Raw genomic sequence first — 23,016 nt, forward strand, 5'->3', positions numbered from 1 at the left:
TTCCCAAGTATATTGCCTAATGATACTTGTCATTGTGACTGCAGTTAATAAACAATTCCCAGGTCTGCAGGCAACCAGACCTACTGCATTATAATGAAAAATGCCTACAATTTGCTTTTAAATATTATTATTATTATTAGCTACCCTTTCCAGCATTAATTCTCCATGGATTTCTGCATCTCACTGTTTCCTTTCCTTTCCTTCCTGCCCTCTTTTCCATGAAGCCCAAAACTGTGACATGTGTTCTCATTCACTAACTGTATACAAGTGCTACTGTACTATTGTAATGTGTTATAAATAGCACAGATTGAGGAGTACAGTTCATTCTGAAAAATTATCTTTAGAGATGACCTTTGAAACTCTTAGCTATTTCTTTCCTGTTTTTCTCAGCATGCTCTGGATTGTGATGCTCTTAATTTGGTGCAGTTTATTAATTAGAAAAGAGCATAGAGGCTAAGCAGTAAGAGGAGGACTTGAACAATGAGGTGGATAATTAAAATGGATTAATGAGGTGGATAAAATAAAGGGATTGAGGCCAAATGGAGCACAAATTTTCTAAACATTATTGGGCCCAAAACCTCTTATCATCCAAAGGCACATTCCTCTTTCCAGCTAGATGTCTGTTTCTCATCCAGAAGTGTCAGTCATCTTTCATGCCAGGTTTATTAATATGGTGCCAGCAGAGTTGAGCATCATCTAGTGTCTTCTCCTGTGGCCCCAAGTTCCGTAGCTGGTTTGCTTTCAACTCATTGCTGCACCTGTTTGCACTAATATGGTAAAAACCACCCCAAAAGCAGGTCACAGATTATACTAATCCTGTATCTCTGCAAGGCAGTGAAATGGTTCTCAAGTAAACAGGGGGAAAGATGGGGGAAGAGAAGGGCTTGGCTTGGATTGTGAAGCAGTAAATCCTGCCTAATCCATCCATAATGCTCCTTGACCAACGCCATCCCTTCATGTGGAAGGACTCCTCTATGGGAACGTTTGGGGCTCAAAATATCCTAAAAAAGACTGGTGGAGTTGTGCCTGTCAATGCGTGGGTTTGATTTCCCTCTCCTTCCTGCCAAGCCTCAGTGATTCCTCCTCAAATTTATCCAAGAGAGCCGTGCAGGCTCCTGCAGGCTGGATATGGGACCAGCACGCGCTTATCGCTGCAGTCGCTCCGGTGTGTTCGGTACAAATCCTCCCTCTGTGGGCCTCGGCCGCCCCGCCGGTACCGGAACATTCCGCCTTGTGTGGCGGAGGGCGGCGCCAGCAGCCCGAGAACGCGCGGTGCCGTGTAGCCTTTCTCCCTGCCTCAGCTGCAGCTGCAGACTGAACTGCGGAGTAAAGCAGCTCGTACCTAAGGAACGATGGGGAGCGTTATTTTTTATTTTGCCATTTTTTGTGTAACTTCGGGTGGAGTCACGTTACGTGGCACGGGCCGCCTCGGGCGGGCGCTCGGCACGGGCCGTGCCTGCCCCCTGGCGGCGCCTGCGGGGCAGCAAACCCGGGGAGCTCTTCCTGCTGCCCGCCCTGCTCTTCCTGCACATTGACCCGCGTCCTCCGCCCTTCAGGGACACAGACTTCCCTGCCGTTCTCCGGCCCGCCGTGAGCCTCGCTGCCGCGCCGCTGTGCCCTGTCCGCCCTGCCCAGCCTGCTCAGCGCTGGTGACACGCGGTGACACTGCCATGGACGTGCTCGCAGCTGAGCCGTCACCCTGACACCGCTGCGGGCAGAGCAGCGGCTCTCACCAGACCATGTCCCTGCACACTTGGACGCACATCTGCAGCCGGTGAGGTTTCCTGAGAGTTTTGCCCTCCTCTATAAACTCCCAGCCCTCTGCAGTTGCCTCTGCCCTCTTCAACCTTTCCTTTTGCTTTCCCCCCCCTCCCCCTTCCTTCTGGAACTTTCATTCTCCGGTGCCCCAGCGGTTGTTAGCACAGGCCCTGCTCCTCCCGCCGCTCACAGGGCAGTGCGTGTCGGCAGGTGGTGGATTAAAGCTTTCATTAACTTCCTGTATCTTCCTGTCTTTTCCTTAAGTATTATCTCAGCCCCTGCATATTCTACTCTGAAAATCCATGAAAGCACGGGGATTCAAGACTCGTGATAAATGTGACGGCTGGTTATAATCCCCAGTTAAATAGCCTTCAATACACTTGCAGTTGTAGTGTGATATCAAACCCAGTAAGGAAGGGTGTGCTGTGTTAGCCTTTTCAGTACTGAAGGGCTTTTCTCACTGAGGTGCAGCATTTCGTGTTGTTCCCAGCGGTGTCCGCTCCGTTTCCCGTCGCTGCCGTGCGGGCCGAGCTCTGCCTGCGGACGGGGCGGCCCTGCCGCGCGGGGGGGCGGGGGGAGCCATCGGCGGCTCGGCCATCGGCTTCGCGCCCTCCGCTCGCGGGCTCGGTGGGATCGGCGCTCGCTCGGCCGCCGCCAGGGCTGGGCGAGGGGAAAGGCAAGATGGCGGACAAGGCGCCCGGCGGCTCGCAGAAACCCGCCGGGAAGGTGAGGCCGCTCCGCCCCGGGCCCGCGCCCGCTCCCTTCGCCTCGGGAGGCACGGCCCGCGGCCCGCTCCCATGCGCTCGGGGAACGCGGTCCGCGGCTCGCTGCCGCCGCGGCGGGGCCCGGTAGCGGCGGGGCGGCGAGGCGCGGGCGGCGCGGCCTGCTCTGAGCCCGGGGTGACCGCGGGCCCCGGGACGGGGTGGGGGGCGGGATGGGGGCTCGGAGTCCCGGGCCTCTTGCGGGGCACGCCCGCTCCTCGAGACCGGCCCGGGCACGTGTCCGTCCCCGTGGCCTGGCGGGGAGGGCGCGGGGCTCGGCGGCGGCGGCGCTGTGCCGGCCCGCAATGCCCGAGCCCAGCCGTGCCCACCGACGGCTTTCATTTCATTGCCCTCCCTTCCTCCCTCCCTCCACGTGGGCCGAAGCCCGCGCAGGGTGAGTTTCCAACTCGCGGGTGGGAAGGAAAACCACGAATTGAGATGGAGTGGGTTCTTTTGAAGCGCGGTGAAATTATAAGTTTCATAGAATTGCTGCGGCGTTCCCCGCGCTTTTCACGGAGCCCTCTGTACTTCCTGGAGGTGCTGCTGGGTGGATTTCCAGCCCAGGAGCGCAGGTAGCGCAGCAGCTCTGCAAAACCTGGCCCAGAGCTGTGCTCTGGAACAGCGGGCACAGCACGGAGCTGCCTGCGCTCCCGGCATCGCTCCTGCCCGAGGGTGGAGGGTGAGATACTTTCGGGGTGCGCTGGCCGCTGATGGTTTGAGGATTGCTCCCTTTCATTCACTTTCGTTTCAGGTTTTAGGTCAGAAATATATAAATCCTCCAGGTTTTGGTGTGTGTGTGTGTGTAAGTCATTCAAAGAGAAAGCCATGTTATGGCTCAGGAATTTCCAGTGCTATAAATGAATAATTTTTGCCCATCTTTTTATTAAGCAAGACCAGGATTATTTAGTTTTTTAAAATTTTATTTTGCTGCCAAGAAACTGTAGTAATTAATGCAGTTGGTAGTGAAATGTAGTTACTTAAAGTCTTTGCATGTTTACTCAGTTGTTAGTAGAGTAGCAGCGTTTTATTTTTGTTTCCCTGTTACGATCTGTTCCAAATATTGCTAAGAAAAGTTTTTTTTTAATCTTGCTTTTGGCTTGGAATGGCAAATAAGAGCTGGACAGAAAACTTCAGTAGTAAAATAGATCTTAATTTGTGGGCAGTGCCTTTCAGGGAATAGGACATTTTGGGATTTCAAGTATAATTAGAAATAGAATACTTAATTATTGATGAGTGCAGCTGATAGCGTGGTACAGAACACCAAGCCAGATGTGATTCCTCTCTTTTTGCAGTTACATTGTAGGCTATTTGTGTCATTTGCTATTTCTGTACTGATGATACTCTTTCTTTCAATATACAGTAATAATTAATGTATAGGGATTGTTTTCTGTCCCAGATGTCAGTCCTGCAGAGGTGTGTTCAGGCCGTTAACTCTTCCATGCCATGGAAGCCACCTAGGGAATGTAAGGCCAGACTGTTCATCTGCCAGGCCTGCTGAGGACAGTCTGTACCTGCACTGCCAGCTCTGTGCACTCCCCTCACCCCTCAGCTCCCCGTGACATCCACATCCACTTTACATTTTAGATCTGACTTGTTCCTTCTTGTCAGTGTTATTGTATGTGCCACAGAAAATAGGGGTAGTACCTGCTTGGATCCATGAGAATGTTTCTGTTGAAAAGTGAAATAAAATAAGACCCGCCTGTCTCTTGGGATTTATTTCTCAAAAAAAAAAAACAACTTGGGAAATCTTGGGGGGCTGAACAGTGTGTGTCTCCTTTGGTATCTTTGTTTTATTATTCCATAAGTGCTTGTGATATACATTGAGATACTTTTCAGATGTCTGCAGAAAGAAGTGGTATTGAAATTAGTAATATTTGTTTTAATTAGTTTATTCACACAGGGATTAAAATGTGTATTTTTAGTTGAGCCTATATGAGAATGTTTATGGTTTAACAGTTGAGCAAATAACAATTTTGCTAGATTTTATGAAGTAATTATTTATCAGACATTTTGATTTTTAAAATAATTTTAGGATTCATTTACTTACATAATTAAAATGAAGTTGTAGGCTTCTTTTGCAATTACATTTGTTTTGCAAATACAGTAATATCTGTATCTCACAGACTCATAGGATATGTTTCAGTGGCAGTTCCAATTCAGTGCCTTTGCTGGCTTCTAGATACCTGCTGGAAAGACACAGTGGCTTTTATTTTCTGTGCTCTGTGAGGAGCTGTGACCTAGTGCCTGAAATAAAAGAATTTCTCCCCTTCAGAATGGTTGGAATTTGTTCTTCAGTCTTGTTGTCCAAGTACTGAATTTGACCCAGTTTATATATATATATGTATAGTGTAAAAATCACTTTTTTTCAGCCAGATATTGTTTGATTCACTGACTGGAGAGCGTTGCTGGAGGTGGCGCAGGTTCAGGGAGCCCCCATGCCTGCATTGCTGTGGTGGCAGCTGCTTTCTGTGATACTGGCAGCTGCTAAATCACTTTGAGAGTCTCCCATGTGAAATGTGTTGCAAAAGCTTTAACTATTCCTTTGGCACTTTGAGATTAGAATAGCAAGATTGGTGCTTGAGATTTCCAGAAATCCAAGTAGGAAAGAAGGATAATTAAAGAATAGAAAATAGACATTGCAAAGACTGCACAGGACATCAGTGTAGGGCATGATTCTGAAATGACAGATACAGATGTTCAGTTATTTATGTAATGAAATTTTAGCTGCTCAGTGACTCTTTGATTCTGTTATTGTATCTTCTGAGAATAGTTACTGTCTGGCATGGCCATTGCTCTTACATAGACTGCTGTCCAAATTGGGTGCCATATGCAGAAGAAATCCTGACCAGGCTGTACTTTTCCCTTTTTCACTCCAAAAGCTGGACCTGTTACCTGAGTTGAAGGTTCTAGTGGAATACAGTTCTGTACAAATAGTTCTGGAGAAAGCCACTGTCCATTTGCTGTTGTGTTTGCAGTTATGATTACTCAGGTAGGAACTGATTCTAGTCTGCAATATTGCAGTGACTGTAAACACTAAATACATTAGCTGTGAAATAATTGGCAGGTGTTTTCAAGCACTTATTTTCTAGAGAGAAAGGAAGATTAAAAAATATAAGGCAACCTGGGAACCTCCTTTAGCTGAATTTTGACATCTTAATTTATGATGTGTTCCATTTGTTTTTCCTTGCTGTCAGTGCTGACACAAGGAGTCCCAGCCTTCACTACTCCTTCCCTAGCAAGCATTGTCCTCTCTGGTTGCTTTGGCATGATTTGGGCAGAGGCTGCTGCTCTGAGCTGGGAGATGCTTTGGCTGAAGCTCCCCCTCTCCCTGTGGTGGGTGATGAGCTGGACCAGGAGCAGTGCTGGAGTTCAGTGTGACCACTGTGGGGCAGGATCAGTGGAAGGTGTTAGACAGGGCAGGAGTGGCTTTCAGCAGAGCTTCTTGTAAACATTTCTCCCTGAAGCTATTGGTTCTTTCAAGGACAGGGCTTTCATTTATGTTTTAAATTGTAGCAGTTACAGTTGTAAAAATACCATTCAGCATTTATAGGACCACAGATTGTCTCCTGGGTTCTATTGGCAGCCTTTGTGCTTTTATTGCTCTTTGTTTCACTAAATGACATCAGTATTAATTAAAAAAAATATTTTATGCAGCGTATTTTAAATACTTGTGAAATAACACAGTCATGCCAGGTTTACTGAGAGATCTTTAATTCTGGAGAAACCATGAAGAGCTGGATTTGTGGGCAGGAAGAAAGACGTTGGAAGAGCTGTTCTCTTCTCTGTTTTCCTTGGAAGCTTCCATGAAGCTAGAAGAAAATCAGGATCTCAGAGATGTCTCTGCTTTGGCATTTTCATGGAAGTTTGTCATAAATCTCATTTGTCTGGTCCTTTGAAGTTTTTGGGTTTTCTTTTAGAGGTTGAGTGAAGTTGGCTGGATTCAGCTTTGGGTGACCTGAGCTCCAGGGCTGGGCTTTGACAGGGCTGTATTTTAATCCAGGCTGCTGAAATGACACTTCAGCTGTGCTGGCACATGCTTTGACAAATGTGCAGTGTGAAAGTGATGGAAAAAGTGATCCAGCTTAAAAAAAGTCTGGGTGAGGACAAAAAAAAGGAAGATAGTTTTCATGCAGAGATGCAGTGAATTGGGGGTAAGAAGGTATTTGTCAATTGTCTGTGCTGGCAGTGACTGAAAGTTGGATTCACTGCATTTTTTCTGTTGGCATTTTGAACAGGAGGGAGCTGTCCTCACTCACATCTCATGTGCAGGGCAGAGCTTTGTGTGTCTCTCAGCAGTTAAATTCATTTGAGCTGCTTGACGTGATGAGAACAGAAAAAACAATCCTGCTCTAGATTTCAACACAGGTGGGCAACATCTTCTGAAATGTTAGACACCGATTCCGCTGAGTCAGAGCAGCTGGTCTGACTCCTAAGGAAACAAAATGGCCCCTTTTGTCAAGGCAGTGCAGATGGATGCAAAGTGCAGTGCTGGGAGAATTTGGGATTTTTTAAAATAACTGCTGTTTGGAAACTGGCAGATAGCAATGTGTAATTTTGTCAGGAACCTTTGATCTTGTACTTTGTCAGAAGAGTTGCTTGGTTGGTCAGGAGCAGTATCAAAGGTAGAACTAAATTTATACAAGGTAGAACTAAATTTATACATAGGAAAAAGAAGACCTTAAAAATAAGAATTGTTGAAGGAGGAAGATGACATGGCTCTCCAAAGCTGCTAGTTATTGTGGGGTACAGTTGGTTTGAAAACTAAAATTGCTTTTACAAGTTTTCTGAGTGCACCTTAATAGAAATTGTGCTGCTCAGCTAATGTTCAGTGGCTCCACAGTGCCGTGGTCTCTTGGGTGGGTTGGGAAGTGCCACTGGACTCCCACAGAATCTCTGTGTGCCACCACGCACTGCAGCCTTTCTGAGCAGCATCATCTGCTTGCTGCTGGAGAAGCAGATTTAGTGTCTTGCTTCTTTTTATGTTCTTCCTGAGGATAATCTGTGTCTGTACTGAGCACTGCCACTGTTACTGTGTGTAATGCTTTGTTGGTGTCCCCCCTGTGAGCAGCTTCAGCACCCCCTGTTGGGAGCTGTCGCTATCAAAACTGGCATCAGTGAAACAGATGTGGGGAGTCAGGGAGTGGCCGCTGCCGTGTGCTGCTGCCAGAGCAGCTCCTTTCCTGGAGCAGCCCAGCAGGGCAGGCAGCCCTGCACACTCCCCCTTGGGCACTGATGCTTTGGGCTGCAGCTCTCGCTGTCTGTTGGGAGGCTGAATTGCAGCTGGGTGCTGCTTGCCGCAGGGCGGCAGCTGGCAGCAGGAGAATGCTGCTCCCGTGCTCTGCAATTCTTTTGCACAGTGTACATCTTCTATCTGTGTGGTGTTGGGCTACACTTTCATAAAGTTTTGAGGGGAGGACAGCTTTCCTTAGGCTACATTTGTGCAGTCTGGAGACCTGTGCATAACAGATTACTGATCTGAGTGCCACAGGCAGTTGGGGATCACAAAAAAATCCAGCACCAAGTACACAGGAGAAGTTTGCAGGCAGTGGCATTAGTAAAAGATGCTTGAGATATTTGCTTCCATGTGTATTCTAATGAACTGCTACAGCTGCATGTGAACTCAGCTCGTTATTGGCTTCTGTGCAGAGTTGTGCTTGTGAGTCATGTACAGTGCTGCAAGGAAGGGGATTTGGGAGGTCCTTGAGAGTAAGACATGATTTTTTCCCCCCATTTTTTTCCTGCCTCATTTATCTTTCTTAAAAAACCCTCCAAACATATTCCTAGAGGCCTTTTGCTTCTCCCTTGCTAAGGCTGTATCCGTGTGTTGCACTCTGCCTTTCTGCACTTAATTCTGGTTTCTGTTGAAGACCATTTCTTTGTAAATTGATTTTACTGTATAACATAGGAGTACACTTGTTAAAAAAGAAAAAGCAGGATGCACAATAAAAACAAAGCCTAGTAAATGATCTTCTAGAGTAGTATTTGGTGCTTGTTGGTTTTGAAAGACTGGAAATGAGCATCATATATTACTATTTCTGGTATAAATTATAAACTCCTGGTAATGAGGAGAAATGCTAATGTTCTGTAACTAATGAACAGATTTCAGCTAATGGAAATGTGTTATTTTGACTTAAATTTCAATTAAGGTATGAATTGTGCATCAGGCAATAATACTTTAATTTTCTGGAATTTGGGTATTACGTAATTTAAAAGTGTGTTCTCAATCACTTAAGCTCACTTAAAACCTGATTTTGTGTATATGCTGGTTTAGGTGTTAAAGTTCAGTTAGGGTTTAAAGTAACAACACCAGTTAGTACCTGGTCACAAGTTGTGGTTTTTGAGGTGGCCAAGTTCCATCTATGCACAATATAGTAAAAACAGTTGTGGAAATTATTTTATAGGAAGCTAAATGTAATCAAGCACTTAATATAATCTTTGACAGCCTTTAATGACAACCCTTGAAGATGCAATGTAACTAACCTACTTTTTTCCCCATTACTGATGTATTTATAAAATCCAGCTGTGGAAATTGAGATGTTTTAATGGCCTGTCTTTAGGTCCGCCCCTTATTTGCCTTATATTGACATTGCTCCTGAGGTGACCTAGGTCAGATAGATCATTAAATACATTATATCATAAAATACATAATATGTTTATATACATATATATATACACACCTATAACTTGTATTTGGATGTTGAAATTGAAATGAAAATTCACATTCCAAGAACTGGGAAAAACCCCCCTGAGGTTGTTAATCTGTTTCTTGTTGTGTGCCTCACCTCCTCCTCATTCTCTCCTCAGGTCAGAGGGCCAGATGCAGTACATGGCACTGGATCTGCTGATTCACATGTAAGTCCAAAACACTTAAACCAAAAAACAAACAAATTCCAACCAAACCCAAACTCAAACTAGGCCTGTTTTTAAAGAAACCTGCTTGCTACAGGCAGAGTCTGGTGCATTGGGTATGTAACCTGTAGGTGTTTGCAAATGAACCAATGATTTCATGTTTAAAAATACTCCTTGAAACTTTGAAAACAAGCAGCAATGTAGGAAGCTGTGCTGCATGGCACTGCATCCATAATGGGTACTGGAAGAGAAAAAAGCTGCAAGGACTCTGTATGGGTTTGTCTCTTACACTGGGGAGTGCTTGAGGATGCAAGGTGATCAGTCCTGGGAATCATGGGATATTCAAGTGCTTTTTCACATACAGTTGGCTTCTCAAGGCTGAGACAGTGTGGCCCTAATTCCATCCTTTATTTTTATTTTTCTTTCTAATAGAATATGATAAAGGAAAAGGTAAGAAGAATAACCTGGTCCTGCTGTCCCCCTGCCCCTTATCCCCTCAGTGACGAGACCTTTGCCTGGTTGTGTGGTTGGTATGTTGCATGAAGACTTACCTGTTTCTGAGCTAAAATGAAAACAGGCAGCAAGAGCCAAACTGGGAGTTAATACCAGATGATTCATTCTGTGGTTTGGATTTTCTTCAAGATTTCAATTTGATTTTGTACATGCAGAAGTCAATTACCAGCTGTTAAATTGCTTGTAAGAGCATTAGTTGAGTTGTGGTAGCAGAAACTTTTCATAGAGAAGTAGCTTGTTTTATTGATTTCTTTTACTTGCTACAATTTGGCAATTACTCTTAAATCTCTTCTGAGTATTTTGTACTGATGGGACTGGAACTTCAGTGCTTTGTGCCACTTCACAGTCAGTGCAGTATTCTGGTTAAACAGAAGCTTGCTTTCATACAGAGATTTGATTACTCAGCTGTAAGTTTCTCTTTGCTTCTGTCATTTGCTTTACCCTTTTCACAGTATCTTGCATTTTTTGAAGGAGGAAGACCTTCAAGTTTTGTGTAGTTGTGTTGTTAGGAATTCTGTGAAGCTGCATATGGTTAATGACAATGTTATAATTGCCCACTGGAATCTAACTAGCAGGCATAAGTTAGTTCAATCTTAACTTTATATTGTTCCTGCCAGTTGGCAGGTGTTTTTTTTTCCTGAGACCCTTTCTAAACTGAGCAGCTCTTAGTGCCAGAACTCTTTATCTTGCAGCTGCTTCCTTTATGTCACTGGAACAAATACTCCTGTGGCTGACCTGCAGGTATCCTGTGACATTACTGGGAGAGATTATTTTCTGATGACAGGATAAGCTTGGGTAGGAGTGTGGTATTTGCTCTGCCTGCATTGCTGGGTGCTCATGCCAAGGTTGTATATTGTTTGACATATTGAAATAGAAGCTGCTTTTCAGACATCTGGGAGATGGGATTTTATTAAATTTAAAAACACACAGATGAATTAAAAGCTCCTGATAAGCCTGTCACAGCAGCTCATGTTGACAAACATGGTGTCATAAACCAGATAACTTCACAGAGAACACTGCATAAATTTGTCACTGATAGCTTTACTTTCAGTGATGAAGAGGGAACAGTTTCAAGGAAATATGAACTGCTTGGTCCTGTGCTTGGCACAGATCTGGGAGTGATGCTAAGCAAGGTTTATAAATTGAAGATATTTCAAACAGTTTGTTTTTCATGGTGCTTTTTTATGAAAAAAAAAATTTTAATGGGAAGCTGATACTAGAAATAAAACTCTTTACAAAGACAATTATTCCTAAAGGAAACCATTTCCAGTTGGTATCAGAATATTTTTTCATAATATGACATCACCTTATTTGTCTTGATGTTGTATTGAGTTGATTTTTTTTAAGAACTGTCATTGCAAAAATCATAGTTCTAAGCATCACTGTGTGCTCTGTGTAAGAGCACCACAAATATTTTGAAAACAAGACTGTAGCTTCTGGGGCTTTGTTGTTGTGCTGGTTCTTCATGAATTACTGTGTTAAGGCAGGAGTTTCCAGAGAGGTATCTTCTCTCTTTTAACTTCCCACTGCCCATGTCTTTGGAACATGCTCTCCATCCTGTTGTCTTTCTTCTCTTGATGCTTTGCTGCTTGTTAACTATCAGAATAGAATCTTAAGAATTCCATTTCGTGCTCCAGAAATTACTGTTATGTGGAGTACTTCCTTCATAGGGGTATTGGAAAGAAATTAGAAACAGTCTAGGAGCTGAATGTGAAGTTTTTGTGTGAGGTTTTTGTATAGCTGAAAACCTCTAGAATGCATTTTGTTGTTCCAGCAAAGCTGTTGATTTTTACCTTGAAGTACAATGGAAATTTAGCATCCATATGGTTGTTCCATTACCTGTCCGACCTTTCACAAACATCATTCTTGCCAAAAGAGTCAGAGAAGCTTTTGTGAGGGAAGGGGGAAGAACTGTAAGGCAAAGCATGTATTTCTGGAGGTTTAGAAACTGCACAGTGATAAATGTCCAGGCTCAGTGTCCTTCACATTTCAGCTGTGTTTGAGTGGTGTATTAAAAGCTTCCTCATTAAACCAAGGATAATTTGTTTTACAAAAGCCACACTTTTTTTTTTGGTTGTATTAGATAATGAAAACTTCCCAGATCAGTACAGAAAGGCTTTTCTTTGTTTTGTTTGAGTTACTGGTGTCGGCCAAGGTCAAAAGCAGCATTATTTGCATTGTTTTGTAAACAATTTGATGTCTGTTTTCTCACTCCCTTTGCAGCCTCTAATGGAAAGTAAACTTAAAGCATTCAGTATTGGCAAAATGAGTGCTGCCAAACGGACACTGAGTAAGAAGGAGCAGGAAGAATTAAAAAAGAAGGTAATGGTGTACAATGAAAATTTTACTTTGTACGCAGAGCTCAAATAAATTTGCTGTTAAAATGCAACCAGATATCTTAATTTTGGTAATTGTAGCTCTCCAAGAGTGAAAGTGAATTGTATTTTACATGTATAATGTATTTTTGGCATCCATGGCTTTATGATACCGAGAGGCTTACTCTTTCCTTGTCTGTGAGAAATCAAGTTCTCTGGCTTCCTGAAATAGGGAAGGGTGATCCTCTTGGGGATCTCCTTTGGCCATGTGGGTTGATGGTAAAGGCTGAGATGGAATGGGCACCGTTCTCTCATGCTGAGGCCAGCAAAGCTCCAGGCTCATAAGCCTTTGATTTGAGCTTTTCTGTTTGGCATCTTTTGAATGTTAAATTGCCATGTAAACTCCTGGAAAGGAACACACAGCCTCAGTGGATTTGTGTGTTATGTGCTGTGTTCTGCCCACATTTCTCAGAAATTTGAATTATCTAAAATTGAAGCTGCTTTGATGCTGTTTGTAGCTTGAACTCTAGAAAATAAAAATGAATGTCACATAGCTAATTTAAGAGTAACTGTCTGGTGAAAGTTGTTCTGTGATGATAGTAAATAGATGAACATTTGCTATGTAGGAGGATGAGAAGGCTGCTGCAGAAATTTATGAAGAATTCCTTGCTGCCTTTGAAGGAGGTGATGGTAATAAAGTGAAAACATTTGTAAGAGGAGGAATCGTTAATGCATCTAAAGGTATAACTAATCTTTTTTTGGAGGTGGTGGGTCATTTGGCTTTGAGTAAAGATGAAGATTGGCTTTAAATTGCATTTTAAAATTAGTATTTTACATTAGAAGCAAAAAAACCCTTGATGCTAAAATCTACTTTATGCTTTGATTGAGATAGCAGTGGTGTGGTTTGTGCTTTAACTATAAGAAGAAAAAATGCCTTGGTTTAGACTACCTAATCGATGTTCTTTTCCTTCATATTAAAAGATGTTAAATTATACAAAATTCATATTGTCAGCTTTTTAAAAATGAGGTAATATATTGCATTGAATGACCAGGAGTAAAAATCAGCATTCTTTCTAATGAACAGTGTTGTGCAGCATGAGTTAATAAGATTTGCTTTCAACTTATCTTTCATTTCAGAGGAGCATGAAACAGATGAAAAACGGGGTAAAATCTATAAACCTTCGTCACGATTCTCAGATCAAAAAAATCAGCCAAGTCAGCCATCTAATGAGAAACCTCCATCCCTCCTAATGATAGAAACCAAAAAGCCTGTAAGTTTCTCACTTGAATCTTAACTCCATGCTGATGCATTTAGAAGTGCTTAGCAAAAGGGCCCTGAGTGCTTGCAGAGTAGTTTATCTGCACGTGTCACATCTGAGAGCACGTGGACATTTGGAGTGTCCTGAGCCAGTAGCAGACACAGAGGTGCTGAAATGCAGAGGCCCAGGAGCCCTGTATGTGGCACAATACACCTGTGCTGCACTGCTAAGGTGCACAGACTTCTCATGGGTATGGATTTAGTGACTGTTGCAAAGGGATAGCTTCTTCAGTCCTGAGAATTTCCGGGTTTAGGAGCAATTCTCAATTTCTATTGCTGCTATCTGTTTTTGATTTTTTTTTTTTTAACTTGAAACCAAAAAATAAATTGACCTTTGTGTTGATCCAAGTTTTTCTTGGTAGGGTTCTTTGAGTTTATTTGTTTGGTTTGGTTTGGTTTTATTTTGTGGGGGGGTGAAGTTTGAGAAATTCCTTTAGGAGTCCCTCTTTGAGTTCCAGAACTTGCACACTTCAGAAGCTGAACACCTTGTTCTATTTAATTTATTTTGTCTTCTGAATGATTTGATGGAGTTTTGTTTTGCTTTGTTTTGTTTTTGGGTTGTTTTTTGGTTTTCTTTTAACCAAGGTTCGTCATAAAAGGTATTAAAAATATTAGAAATAAGAACCAGCAGTCTTCAAGTCAAGTGATAATTGCATATGATTACTGTTACTACTGTGTATGTGTAATGAATGTCTTGGATGTCTTAAAAGTCTTAATAGAGCTTACTACAATTTTAGAGCATAAGTGAAACGTGGAAGATGCTGCCTGTTAGGGTGGGAAATGAATGTAATGTGATAATTGTGGGCAGTTCTATCATAACCTCCCTCCAGGTTTAAACAAATGGCAGTGTTAGAGCAGTGGGGTACTGCTGGATGGCAGTTTTGATTTTCATTGTATGTAAAGCTCTACATATACAGAAATGAATTGTAGCATTTTTTTATTTTTCTGAGCTCTGTTCTGTCATATGCAAGTGTTTGTTCTGTAAGACTATTACTGCTTTTCAAATTTTTCATAAATACTTGTGAAGTAATGCAATCAGTTTACTCACTTGCCATGTCCAATGGTGATTGAAGATAATGAGGTAAAAATGATTTTATTTATTTGGCAGACCCTCCCCAAAAACAAAAACAAACAAACAACTTTGCCTGGGGTGAGTAGGAAGTCCAGTTTTTCCAAAGCTGTAGTGTGTAACACAAGTATTTTGTATGTCTGCCTATTGGAAACGTTTTCATTTAAATTTGATTATATAAAAACAATGTTGTTGAAGATAACATTTCACATGAGTTAGTTAAGGAACATATATTACTGTTAAAAAAAAATACATTGCAGTATCCATATTCTTCGTCATTCAAGAGCTTTTCCTGAGGATCTTGAACTATTTAAAGTAACTGTTTTTTCAGACTGTATTTACATCCAAAGGGAAGCAAGAGAAGGAAATTCTTTTCAAGTAGAATGTTTGTAGATAAAATAATTGAAAATATATATGTAAAATAATTTACATATATATGCACACACATCTGTCAAATTCATTAGAGCATGATGGTATGCTAGGGGTGTAGTCAGCATCCTAGTTTCCAAATGGAACAAAGTGACAAAATACCTCACAGTTATTTTAAATGTGTATGTCGTAGAGAGAGTGTTTGATCATATGTGCTGCATTGTGAGAATGAGAAGTAACAAATTTTTTTTTCAACTATTCTGAATTTTTATTTTCTAGCTTTGTGTTTGATAGCGCTCAGTCTGAATGTTTCAAGTCTGTTTGGTTGTTGTTTTGGTTTTTTTTCATTGTTTTTTTTCTCCTGTAGTTACTTGGTTTGAAAGCTGTGGGTAAAATATGCATGGAAATTATCTATGGTTTTGTTATGTTATTTTTAATTCTGTTCATTTTGTCTTCTGAAATGTTGTTTTATATATCTTTAATTTTAGCCTTTGAAGAAAGGAGAGAAGGAAAAGAAAAAGAGTAATTTGGAACTTTTTAAAGAAGAATTAAAGCAGTAAGTTTGCTAGTTTTTACTGTAAATAAACAAAGTCCAGGGTTTTTGCCTTGCCAGTATTTAAGATCATTCTTGCTAAGTTGTCTTCAAAGGAAGGTTTTTATTTTTTTTCTTCCTCAAATGCTTGGGAAATGGTATAACTAATTAGCTTAAAAGAACTTAGTTAGGCTTCATCACTGCCATTGCTGATGGGCTTGGCCATCGTTGGGTCCATCTTGGAGCTGGCTGGTGTTGGCTTTATCTGCCATGGTGGAGCTTCTGGCAGCTTCTCACAGAGGCCCCCCCTGTGGCCCCCACCACCAAAACCTGCCCAGTGCAGGGGTGTAGCAGAGAGATTGGTGCAGAATGAAATGTCTGGCACTCTTGACAAGAGTGAGCTTTGCCAGTGTTTCTAAACTATATCCAGAGGAGTTTGTAGGAGAAGGCTGAGCTTTTGTATAATGCAGAAATAAGAATTGTGATTCAAGTCTAGAGACTTCAGCTTAGATAGTAAGTTGGATAATGCTTGAAAAAGCAGATTGTTTCACTTCCATATGTGTTGGAATACAGCAAAGAGCAGCCCATGTATTGAGTGCAGCTGAGTGCCATCTATTTATGCTGCTGCTAGTGATGGAAAACAAATGAATCTCTGTACATTAGGAAGCAGTAGGTACAACATTCTAAACCCACATGTGGCTTTTGTGAGGAGTGCCTGAGCCTCACTGCTGCATGTTCCTTAGCTGGTGTAAATGAGTTGAAGGAACATCCCTGTATCCTGGGATTCAGTATCTTCATATCCGGATTTAAGGCCAGACTGCAGGGGACCAAATACTTGTGAGTACTGTCCTCAGAGTTAGAAACTGAGATGAAATCCAGTTTATTCTGGAAATAGCCATGTGGGTGTGCCTCTGAGTAAGGCTTAGAAAAGCTGGAAGCATAATTAGACACTGAGGAGTTGTGTGCATCTTGAAAAGTCACTTGAGTGGTCTGTGGACCTCTGGCAGTTGGATGTGGAATTGGAGTCACTTTTTCAGAGCACAGTTCTTATTTCCAGTTTTGTTTGGGAATGAAATACCCTGACAATATGAATGAGGAAGCATGCAGCTGGAATGATTCTGGTAGATATATTCCAGTTGGGGAAACAGAAGTTCAGACATACTGACAACTTGGAAGTTCTAACAAACTCATTGTTTCATATTGAAAATTCTCATTATTGTTAAGTCAACTCAAAATTTTAGAATAAAAACTTCAGAATGGTTTTAAGTTGTTGCTGACTTTAAACTTGCTTCTTAGAATCCAAGAGGAGCGTGATGAAAGGCACAAAACAAAAGGTAGATTGAGTCGTTTTGAACCACCCCAGTCTGACTCAGATGGGCAGCGGCGTTCAAGTAAGTAGATGTTGTTTTTTATGTTAGTCTGGGCTACAAGATTTGTAGACTAAATTGTACATATTTTTCTTCTCTATATTCAGTGGATGCTCCTTCAAGAAGAAACAGATCGTCTGGTGGTAATACAGATTCTTTTCTTACTCAATTTAATGTTGTCATTTAAATGCATAGCAGGGATTATGACTTCTTTTTTTGTTTGTTGTTTTCCTGTATTTTAGTACTGGATGATTATGCACCAGGGTCACATGATGTTGGAGATCCAAGCACAACAAATTTGTACCTGGGAAACATCAATCCTCAGGTGAGTTTAGAGCCAGGGAGTGCAGTGTTGGCATGTTTGGGCCCAGACAAATTTTTTTGCAATATCCATTTGAATAAGTGCTCTGAACATAATGCTGAAAAGTTAAAGTTTAGATTACCAATCTCTAGCTCAGTTAAAATTCTTTTTCCATTGGTATCCCTAAGCGAGGTGGATCATACCTCAGACATTTGAGTGTGCTCAGTTAAAAATGCAGTTTTTTAGATTCTTGTTTCTGCACTAGATTGCATTGGGGAGCTGTCAGTGAAGTTGTGTTATGTCAAAAAATAAAAAAATGAAAATTTTGGCATTTGGACAATAATACGAATAGCTGTCACAGAAATACAGTGGCAAAATGTTAATTTTTACCTCTTTTTCATGTAGATGAATGAAGAGATGTTATGTCAAGAATTTGGCCGCTTTGGACCATTAGCGAGTGTTAAAATTATGTGGCCAAGAACTGATGAAGAAAGAGCAAGAGAAAGAAATTGTGGCTTTGTTGCCTTTATGAACAGAAGAGATGCTGAAAGAGCATTGAAGAATTTAAATGGTAAACAGGTTTCTCAGTTCAGGGCTGTAATTATCTTTGCAGACTGTAAGCACATTTTCAGGTTGTTTTAGCAGCCAAGTGAGATGTGTGTTCTGTAACTCCAGTAGATACCAGCAGTGAGTTTACACTTGACTGTTCTACTGGCAGCTGAATATTGCCAAACAATAGTAATTGTGTACTGTAGTGTCCTGAAGACAGATGTTGGGGGAAGACTAATAAAACATTCTGTGTAATAGGCCTTCATTAGCCTGTGTTGTAGTCTGATAGATGTAATAACAGTAATCAGCAATGTAAGCAAAGGGTAAATGCTGGCAAACCTAAATATTGCACTTAGCAAGGGGAACTCTCAATGATGCAGAACCACTTTATAACATGGTAATGGAGGTGGGTTTTTTTCACTTTTTCAGGCAAGATGATAATGTCGTTTGAAATGAAGCTGGGCTGGGGCAAAGCTGTTCCTATCCCACCACACCCCATCTACATTCCGCCCTCCATGATGGAGCACACCCTGCCGCCGCCGCCGTCAGGACTGCCCTTCAATGCCCAGCCTAGGGAGAGGTTGAAGAACCCCAATGCTCCAATGTTACCACCACCAAAAAACAAGGAGGATTTTGAGAAGGTAACTTACAGTACCCTGGGCCGTATCTCATTGTTAAATACTACATCTGTGACAGTATTTCAATGGCTTCATAGATTTGCATTGTTCAGGCTGACTTTGGCAGCCCTTAGTCTGCAAAATCTGGCTCCCTGCTGTAGCCCAAGGGAACCTACTTAATTCCTGAAGCTCTGTTTCATGTCTGTGTTAGGGTACAATATATTGGCTCTTGGTTAATTTAGTGCTGCTTAAAATCTGGCTATCATTTTCCCCCTCCAGGCTCCCTGGATTTTTTTCTCCTACGTCCCCCCATTTTCTTGGCTGCCAAATTGCAGTATCTAAATTGTTTTCCTTATAGAAAATCCTACATTTTAATTTGGGTAGCATTATTTTTACCCTAGAAGAGTTGATGTATTTTGTATAGAAGGTAATTAATCTGGACATTGAGTAAGTATTTTATGCTACTTATGGAGTCAGTTTTCAAACTTTTCTTTTTGTGGAATATTAGCTGATAAAAGGGTAAGTATCTTGAAATCACAAACCAACTTGATTTACATTTGTAAGAATTTATTGATTCTTTGAATGACACTTTAATGCCAGGGCTGTTTTTTGTAAGACTTGGGAATAAAGTAATACCAACGTGATCCAAGTCAAATAGTTTAGAATCTTTTCATAAACGTAAGAACTCCTTTCTTATATATTCAGCATAGTTCCTATTCAGTGCCTCAATGTACATTCTGACAGGAATGTTCTGATACTTTGCAATTGGTGAACCTTCATGGTTCACTGCCACAACCATTTGAATTTTGTGTAATTGCTTAGTTATAACTTCACAGCAGTGATTGCCTGCAAAGTTTGTGATAGATGTGTAGTATTTTCATTGCATATGTATATTTTTGCTTGTTACTTGTTAACAATACTCACATATTCTATGTTTATTATCTGATGTGACTTCATATACAGACTCTGTCGCAAGCCATAGTCAAAGTGGTTATCCCAACAGAAAGGTACATGTTTTTCTTTATTATTACTGATCTAAATATAGAAAATTTCCCCTTCGGAATTTTAAAGAAAAATGGTGATGTTGTGGAAAAGGTAATGGCTTGACTGAGCAATGGTTATTTTATAACAGTTAAAAGAAATGTGTGTGGTTTGCAGTCTAACTATTCTTGTCTTATTAACTGTTTTGGGGGTTTTTTTGAGGGTAGACTTAAGTAATTATCTTTTGCATTTAATTTGATCCCTAGAAAGTGATGCAGGGTAATTTTGTGAGTGAACACTAGGGTGAAACACTGTCTTACAGATGCAACCTAAGTCCTGACATTAACCTCTGCATATGGGGATGCAGCTGTGGGATTTTTTTTTTAATTTTATTTTTTCTTGGTTTTTTTTTCTTTTTTTCTTTCTTTTTTCTTTCCCTTTTTTTTTTTTTGACTTGTTCATTTTTTAACCAGTTCCATTGAAGCCAGTTCAGTTTTGATTCTGCTATTTTTTTAAATGTAGCAGTTAATAATTTTTGTCACTTTTGTATTATTGCAAGAATATTTTTCCATTTTGGTCCCCATCACTGTTCCTACCTTCACGCTAGTCTAGGTATACTCTTGCTCAGTTAAGCTAAAGCCTTTTCCCAAACATAGGAACACAACACTGTTTTAAAAGTAAAGAAGCACAAAAGATTACCAAATTCTCTTTGACATTGGCCTTGGTGAGCAACACCAGCTGAACTGTCTGCGGCAGCGGGGGACCAGGAAAACATCATGGGATGGATTGGGAAAGTATACAGTTTTTGACCAGACATTGGTACGATCGGCTCCAATAAATGTGGTTTTATTATAACTGAAAAACCTTTTTTTGTTGGCCAACTTAAGCTAAATGACCTTTTAAAATAATGCACTATGGGTTTTTTACTCCACTGTCTTAACTGTCACAAAGTCCCTTTTTTCTTTTTTTCGTGTGGGGGGAGGGGGAAGAAGGAGATTTCTGAGCTGGTTGTAGTGCATTAACAAACTTGTCAGTACATGTCCAATGTACTGTATTTTTGATGGAATTTTAAGACAGTACAATTTTTGTTGGGTAGAAACTTGAATAATTGGGGCGACCAACCAGGAGTCTTGATTTGAGAAACACATTGAGTAGCAGAACAAGTACTTGTAAAACTGTACAGTGCTCACAGAGTAGCTGGCAGAGAAAAATTTTTAATTTTCCATGTCCATTTTATTTACTGTAGCATTTTAAAAGCCTGCATGATAAGAACTCACGTTAAATGAATTGTATTTGAAAACACTTCTAATAATTCTTTTCCTGCTGATTTTGGAAGTTGTCAATGATAATTGCTAAGACCATTCCTTACTCAGTGCATCCCATCATGCAGAAATTTTGACTGACTTCAGTGGGATAATAGGTTTAATTATTCTCCTTTGATTAGAAATTTTCAATACTGTTTTTCACATCTCTTTGTTCTTAGTAAACAGCAAACCGTGAGTATGTATAATCAATTTTTTTTTGAGAAATTCACTTCCAAGTAGTCACATCTTGCATACCAAAATGCCTGTAGCATTTCAGATATGGGATGAGCTGAATCTATTTTCATACATTGGAGGTCTTATGAAGCAGATGTTCTTCTTCAAGCATAAGCTGCTCTTACACAACTAGATTTTACTTGATGAAGGAAAAATTAGATGAAAACCAGTGATGATTTGCAGGAAGCCAGAAGTGATCACACTGGATTTGCCTTAAAATAAATGAATGCTGTCATAGCTCAGAGGCTTGAAAGCTATTGTAGATTTGTTTCTTGCTGATGTTTTCAAATACAGTTCATATAACAAGAAGAGTCTGGCTGTTCAGACTTTCAGAGCACTGCTGTAAATAAAATGGCTACAGAATTGATGAAACTATCTCCTCTTTGCAGTGTTTCTGTGATTATAAAAAGCAGACAGGAAAATTGAACTGGTAGCTGTTTGATTTTATTTGTGTAATATTTAAGGCAAATGTAGATTCAGTGCTAGATGGCTTAAAAGAGCACTTGCAGATGGCTGGGGTAGGATTCTATTACTATTCTATTATTACTATTTTTTAAGTTGATTTTTTTTTTTGATCTAGTGCATTATATCTGTGGCAGAACTTGGAATACTCATGGTAGAAAATAGTCACTTCACTGCTAAGAAGTAATAGAAAATTCCGCAACTTTACAATGTAAAATTTATGGAATTTTAGTCATTTAAAAATTGCTATATGGAAATCTAATTAATTACATGTAAAAATCCAATATTCATTTGTTGCATCTAAGAAAAGAAATTTAAAAATGCAAAAATCTGTATTTTTTTGGGCTTGCATCACATTCAAAGGACACGTGCTGTGAAGCTTTTGGCATATGTAGGTAATCTATTTTAAAAACTCAGGACACTGTTTCCACAAAACCCCAAAGGGGTGGAAACTGGCTATCACTGTTTTTGATAAAGCTTTTCTGACTGTCTCCTGTTAGCATGGTTAGAAGTGACTCTGCATTGAAAAATGTGCACTTCACATCCACTTTCTTGCCTGTCTCAGGATGTAGTGCTGAATGAAGGAATACAGATTTTTATTTTTTTTAAATTGTGATTTAGTTCTGTTGTGTGTCTGAGGGAGGGAACATGGGATGCTATGACACAAAAGAATGGACAGTTTTGTTCTATGCCAGTAATCGAGTCTTGACCAAAAAGATAAGATCTAAATTTAATAAATACATTGCCCTGTTTTGCATCAAGAAGGCTATTTGCTTTTCCTTTCATACTTGAATAGTTTGAAAGCTGAATTCAGATTGTATTGCACATTCAGAAGCATGTGTGTTTTATTTTGAGCAGAATATGCAGCCACTCGTTCCCCTGTGGAACTTCAGCTAACACTTCAGTCTTACTTCTAGACAATGTAGATGAGGGCTTAGTTTTTGATAGCTAATTGTAGTTTGGTGCTCAGGTGCCCATATTTGTGTGTCAGGTTTCTGCTAAGCAAGACATGGTTGTAGGCTAAGACATGGAAATTCAGGAAGGTCTCTTAAATTCTTACTCCACCACTGCTAGGCATGGTTTGGTTTTTAGAATGCCCGTGTCTGTGATGCAAAGCTATAATATGTTCCATGTTGCCTTACCTTTTATGCAGATTTCTTAACAATACAGCAAAATAATCTCCTGCACAGTTGTAGTATCTTAGGTGGAGTGTAGTTTTATATAGTGTTAGGTCTGAATCAATTTTTCTTTAACTGTGTTGTTGTTGTAGGAATTTGCTCGCTTTGATCCATCGAATGATAGAGTTTGTGGTTCGGGAAGGGCCCATGTTCGAAGCCATGATCATGAACCGAGAAATCAACAACCCAATGTTCAGGTGCTTATTGCATTGCTTCCCTTGCAAATAACACCAGCTGGTTTCACTGCTGTTAATACTCTGCATTCTCTGAATGCTAACAAGACTGACTTCTGCTGTGTCTATCTTTGTGTGCAGATGCAAGCTTTACAAATCACACCTATGGCTGTACAATCCTTTTATAAGGCAGAACACACTTTTATTCCAATTGTTACTAATGTGTACATACAAATAAGTACAATAGTACACTCACTAAATTTCTATATATTTTAATAAATGCCATTTAACACATAGTCTTTTGAGGGATTCACAGTCAGTTGAAGCAGTAGCATATGTTCTAAAAAAAGAAAAAATCCCCCTCCT

The 23,016-nt window shown here is 40.7% G+C and overlaps 1 protein-coding gene across 9 annotated transcripts in view; it reads left to right on the forward strand.

Annotated features, from left to right (window-relative positions):
• Window positions 1–1,528: 1,528 nt before the first annotated feature.
• U2SURP (U2 snRNP associated SURP domain containing) overlaps window positions 1,529–23,016 on the forward strand; it is a 42,049-nt gene continuing 20,561 nt past the window's right edge. Inside the window, exons 1-15 of one of the 9 annotated variants that reach the window (XM_064720567.1) lie at window positions 1,636–1,774; window positions 9,324–9,371; window positions 9,801–9,818; window positions 12,105–12,203; window positions 12,823–12,937; window positions 13,334–13,467; window positions 14,623–14,664; window positions 15,441–15,508; window positions 16,781–16,875; window positions 16,959–16,994; window positions 17,094–17,176; window positions 17,558–17,723; window positions 18,131–18,342; window positions 19,282–19,325; window positions 22,570–22,674. In XM_064720567.1, the coding sequence (XP_064576637.1) occupies window positions 9,804–9,818; window positions 12,105–12,203; window positions 12,823–12,937; window positions 13,334–13,467; window positions 14,623–14,664; window positions 15,441–15,508; window positions 16,781–16,875; window positions 16,959–16,994; window positions 17,094–17,176; window positions 17,558–17,723; window positions 18,131–18,342; window positions 19,282–19,325; window positions 22,570–22,674 (1,214 nt within the window). In that variant the 5' untranslated portion in view covers window positions 1,636–1,774; window positions 9,324–9,371; window positions 9,801–9,803. Of the gene's footprint in view, window positions 1,775–2,405; window positions 2,485–9,323; window positions 9,372–9,800; window positions 9,819–12,104; window positions 12,204–12,822; window positions 12,938–13,333; window positions 13,468–14,622; window positions 14,665–15,440; window positions 15,509–16,780; window positions 16,876–16,958; window positions 16,995–17,093; window positions 17,177–17,557; window positions 17,724–18,130; window positions 18,343–19,281; window positions 19,326–22,569; window positions 22,675–23,016 lie in introns of those variants that run through there. The other 8 variants (XM_064720560.1, XM_064720561.1, XM_064720568.1 and 5 more) reach the window with 8 other exon arrangements.

The sequence above is a fragment of the Zonotrichia leucophrys genome, chromosome 9 (genome assembly GCF_028769735.1).
Source record: "Zonotrichia leucophrys gambelii isolate GWCS_2022_RI chromosome 9, RI_Zleu_2.0, whole genome shotgun sequence".
Classification (NCBI taxonomy): Eukaryota; Metazoa; Chordata; class Aves; order Passeriformes; family Passerellidae; genus Zonotrichia; species Zonotrichia leucophrys.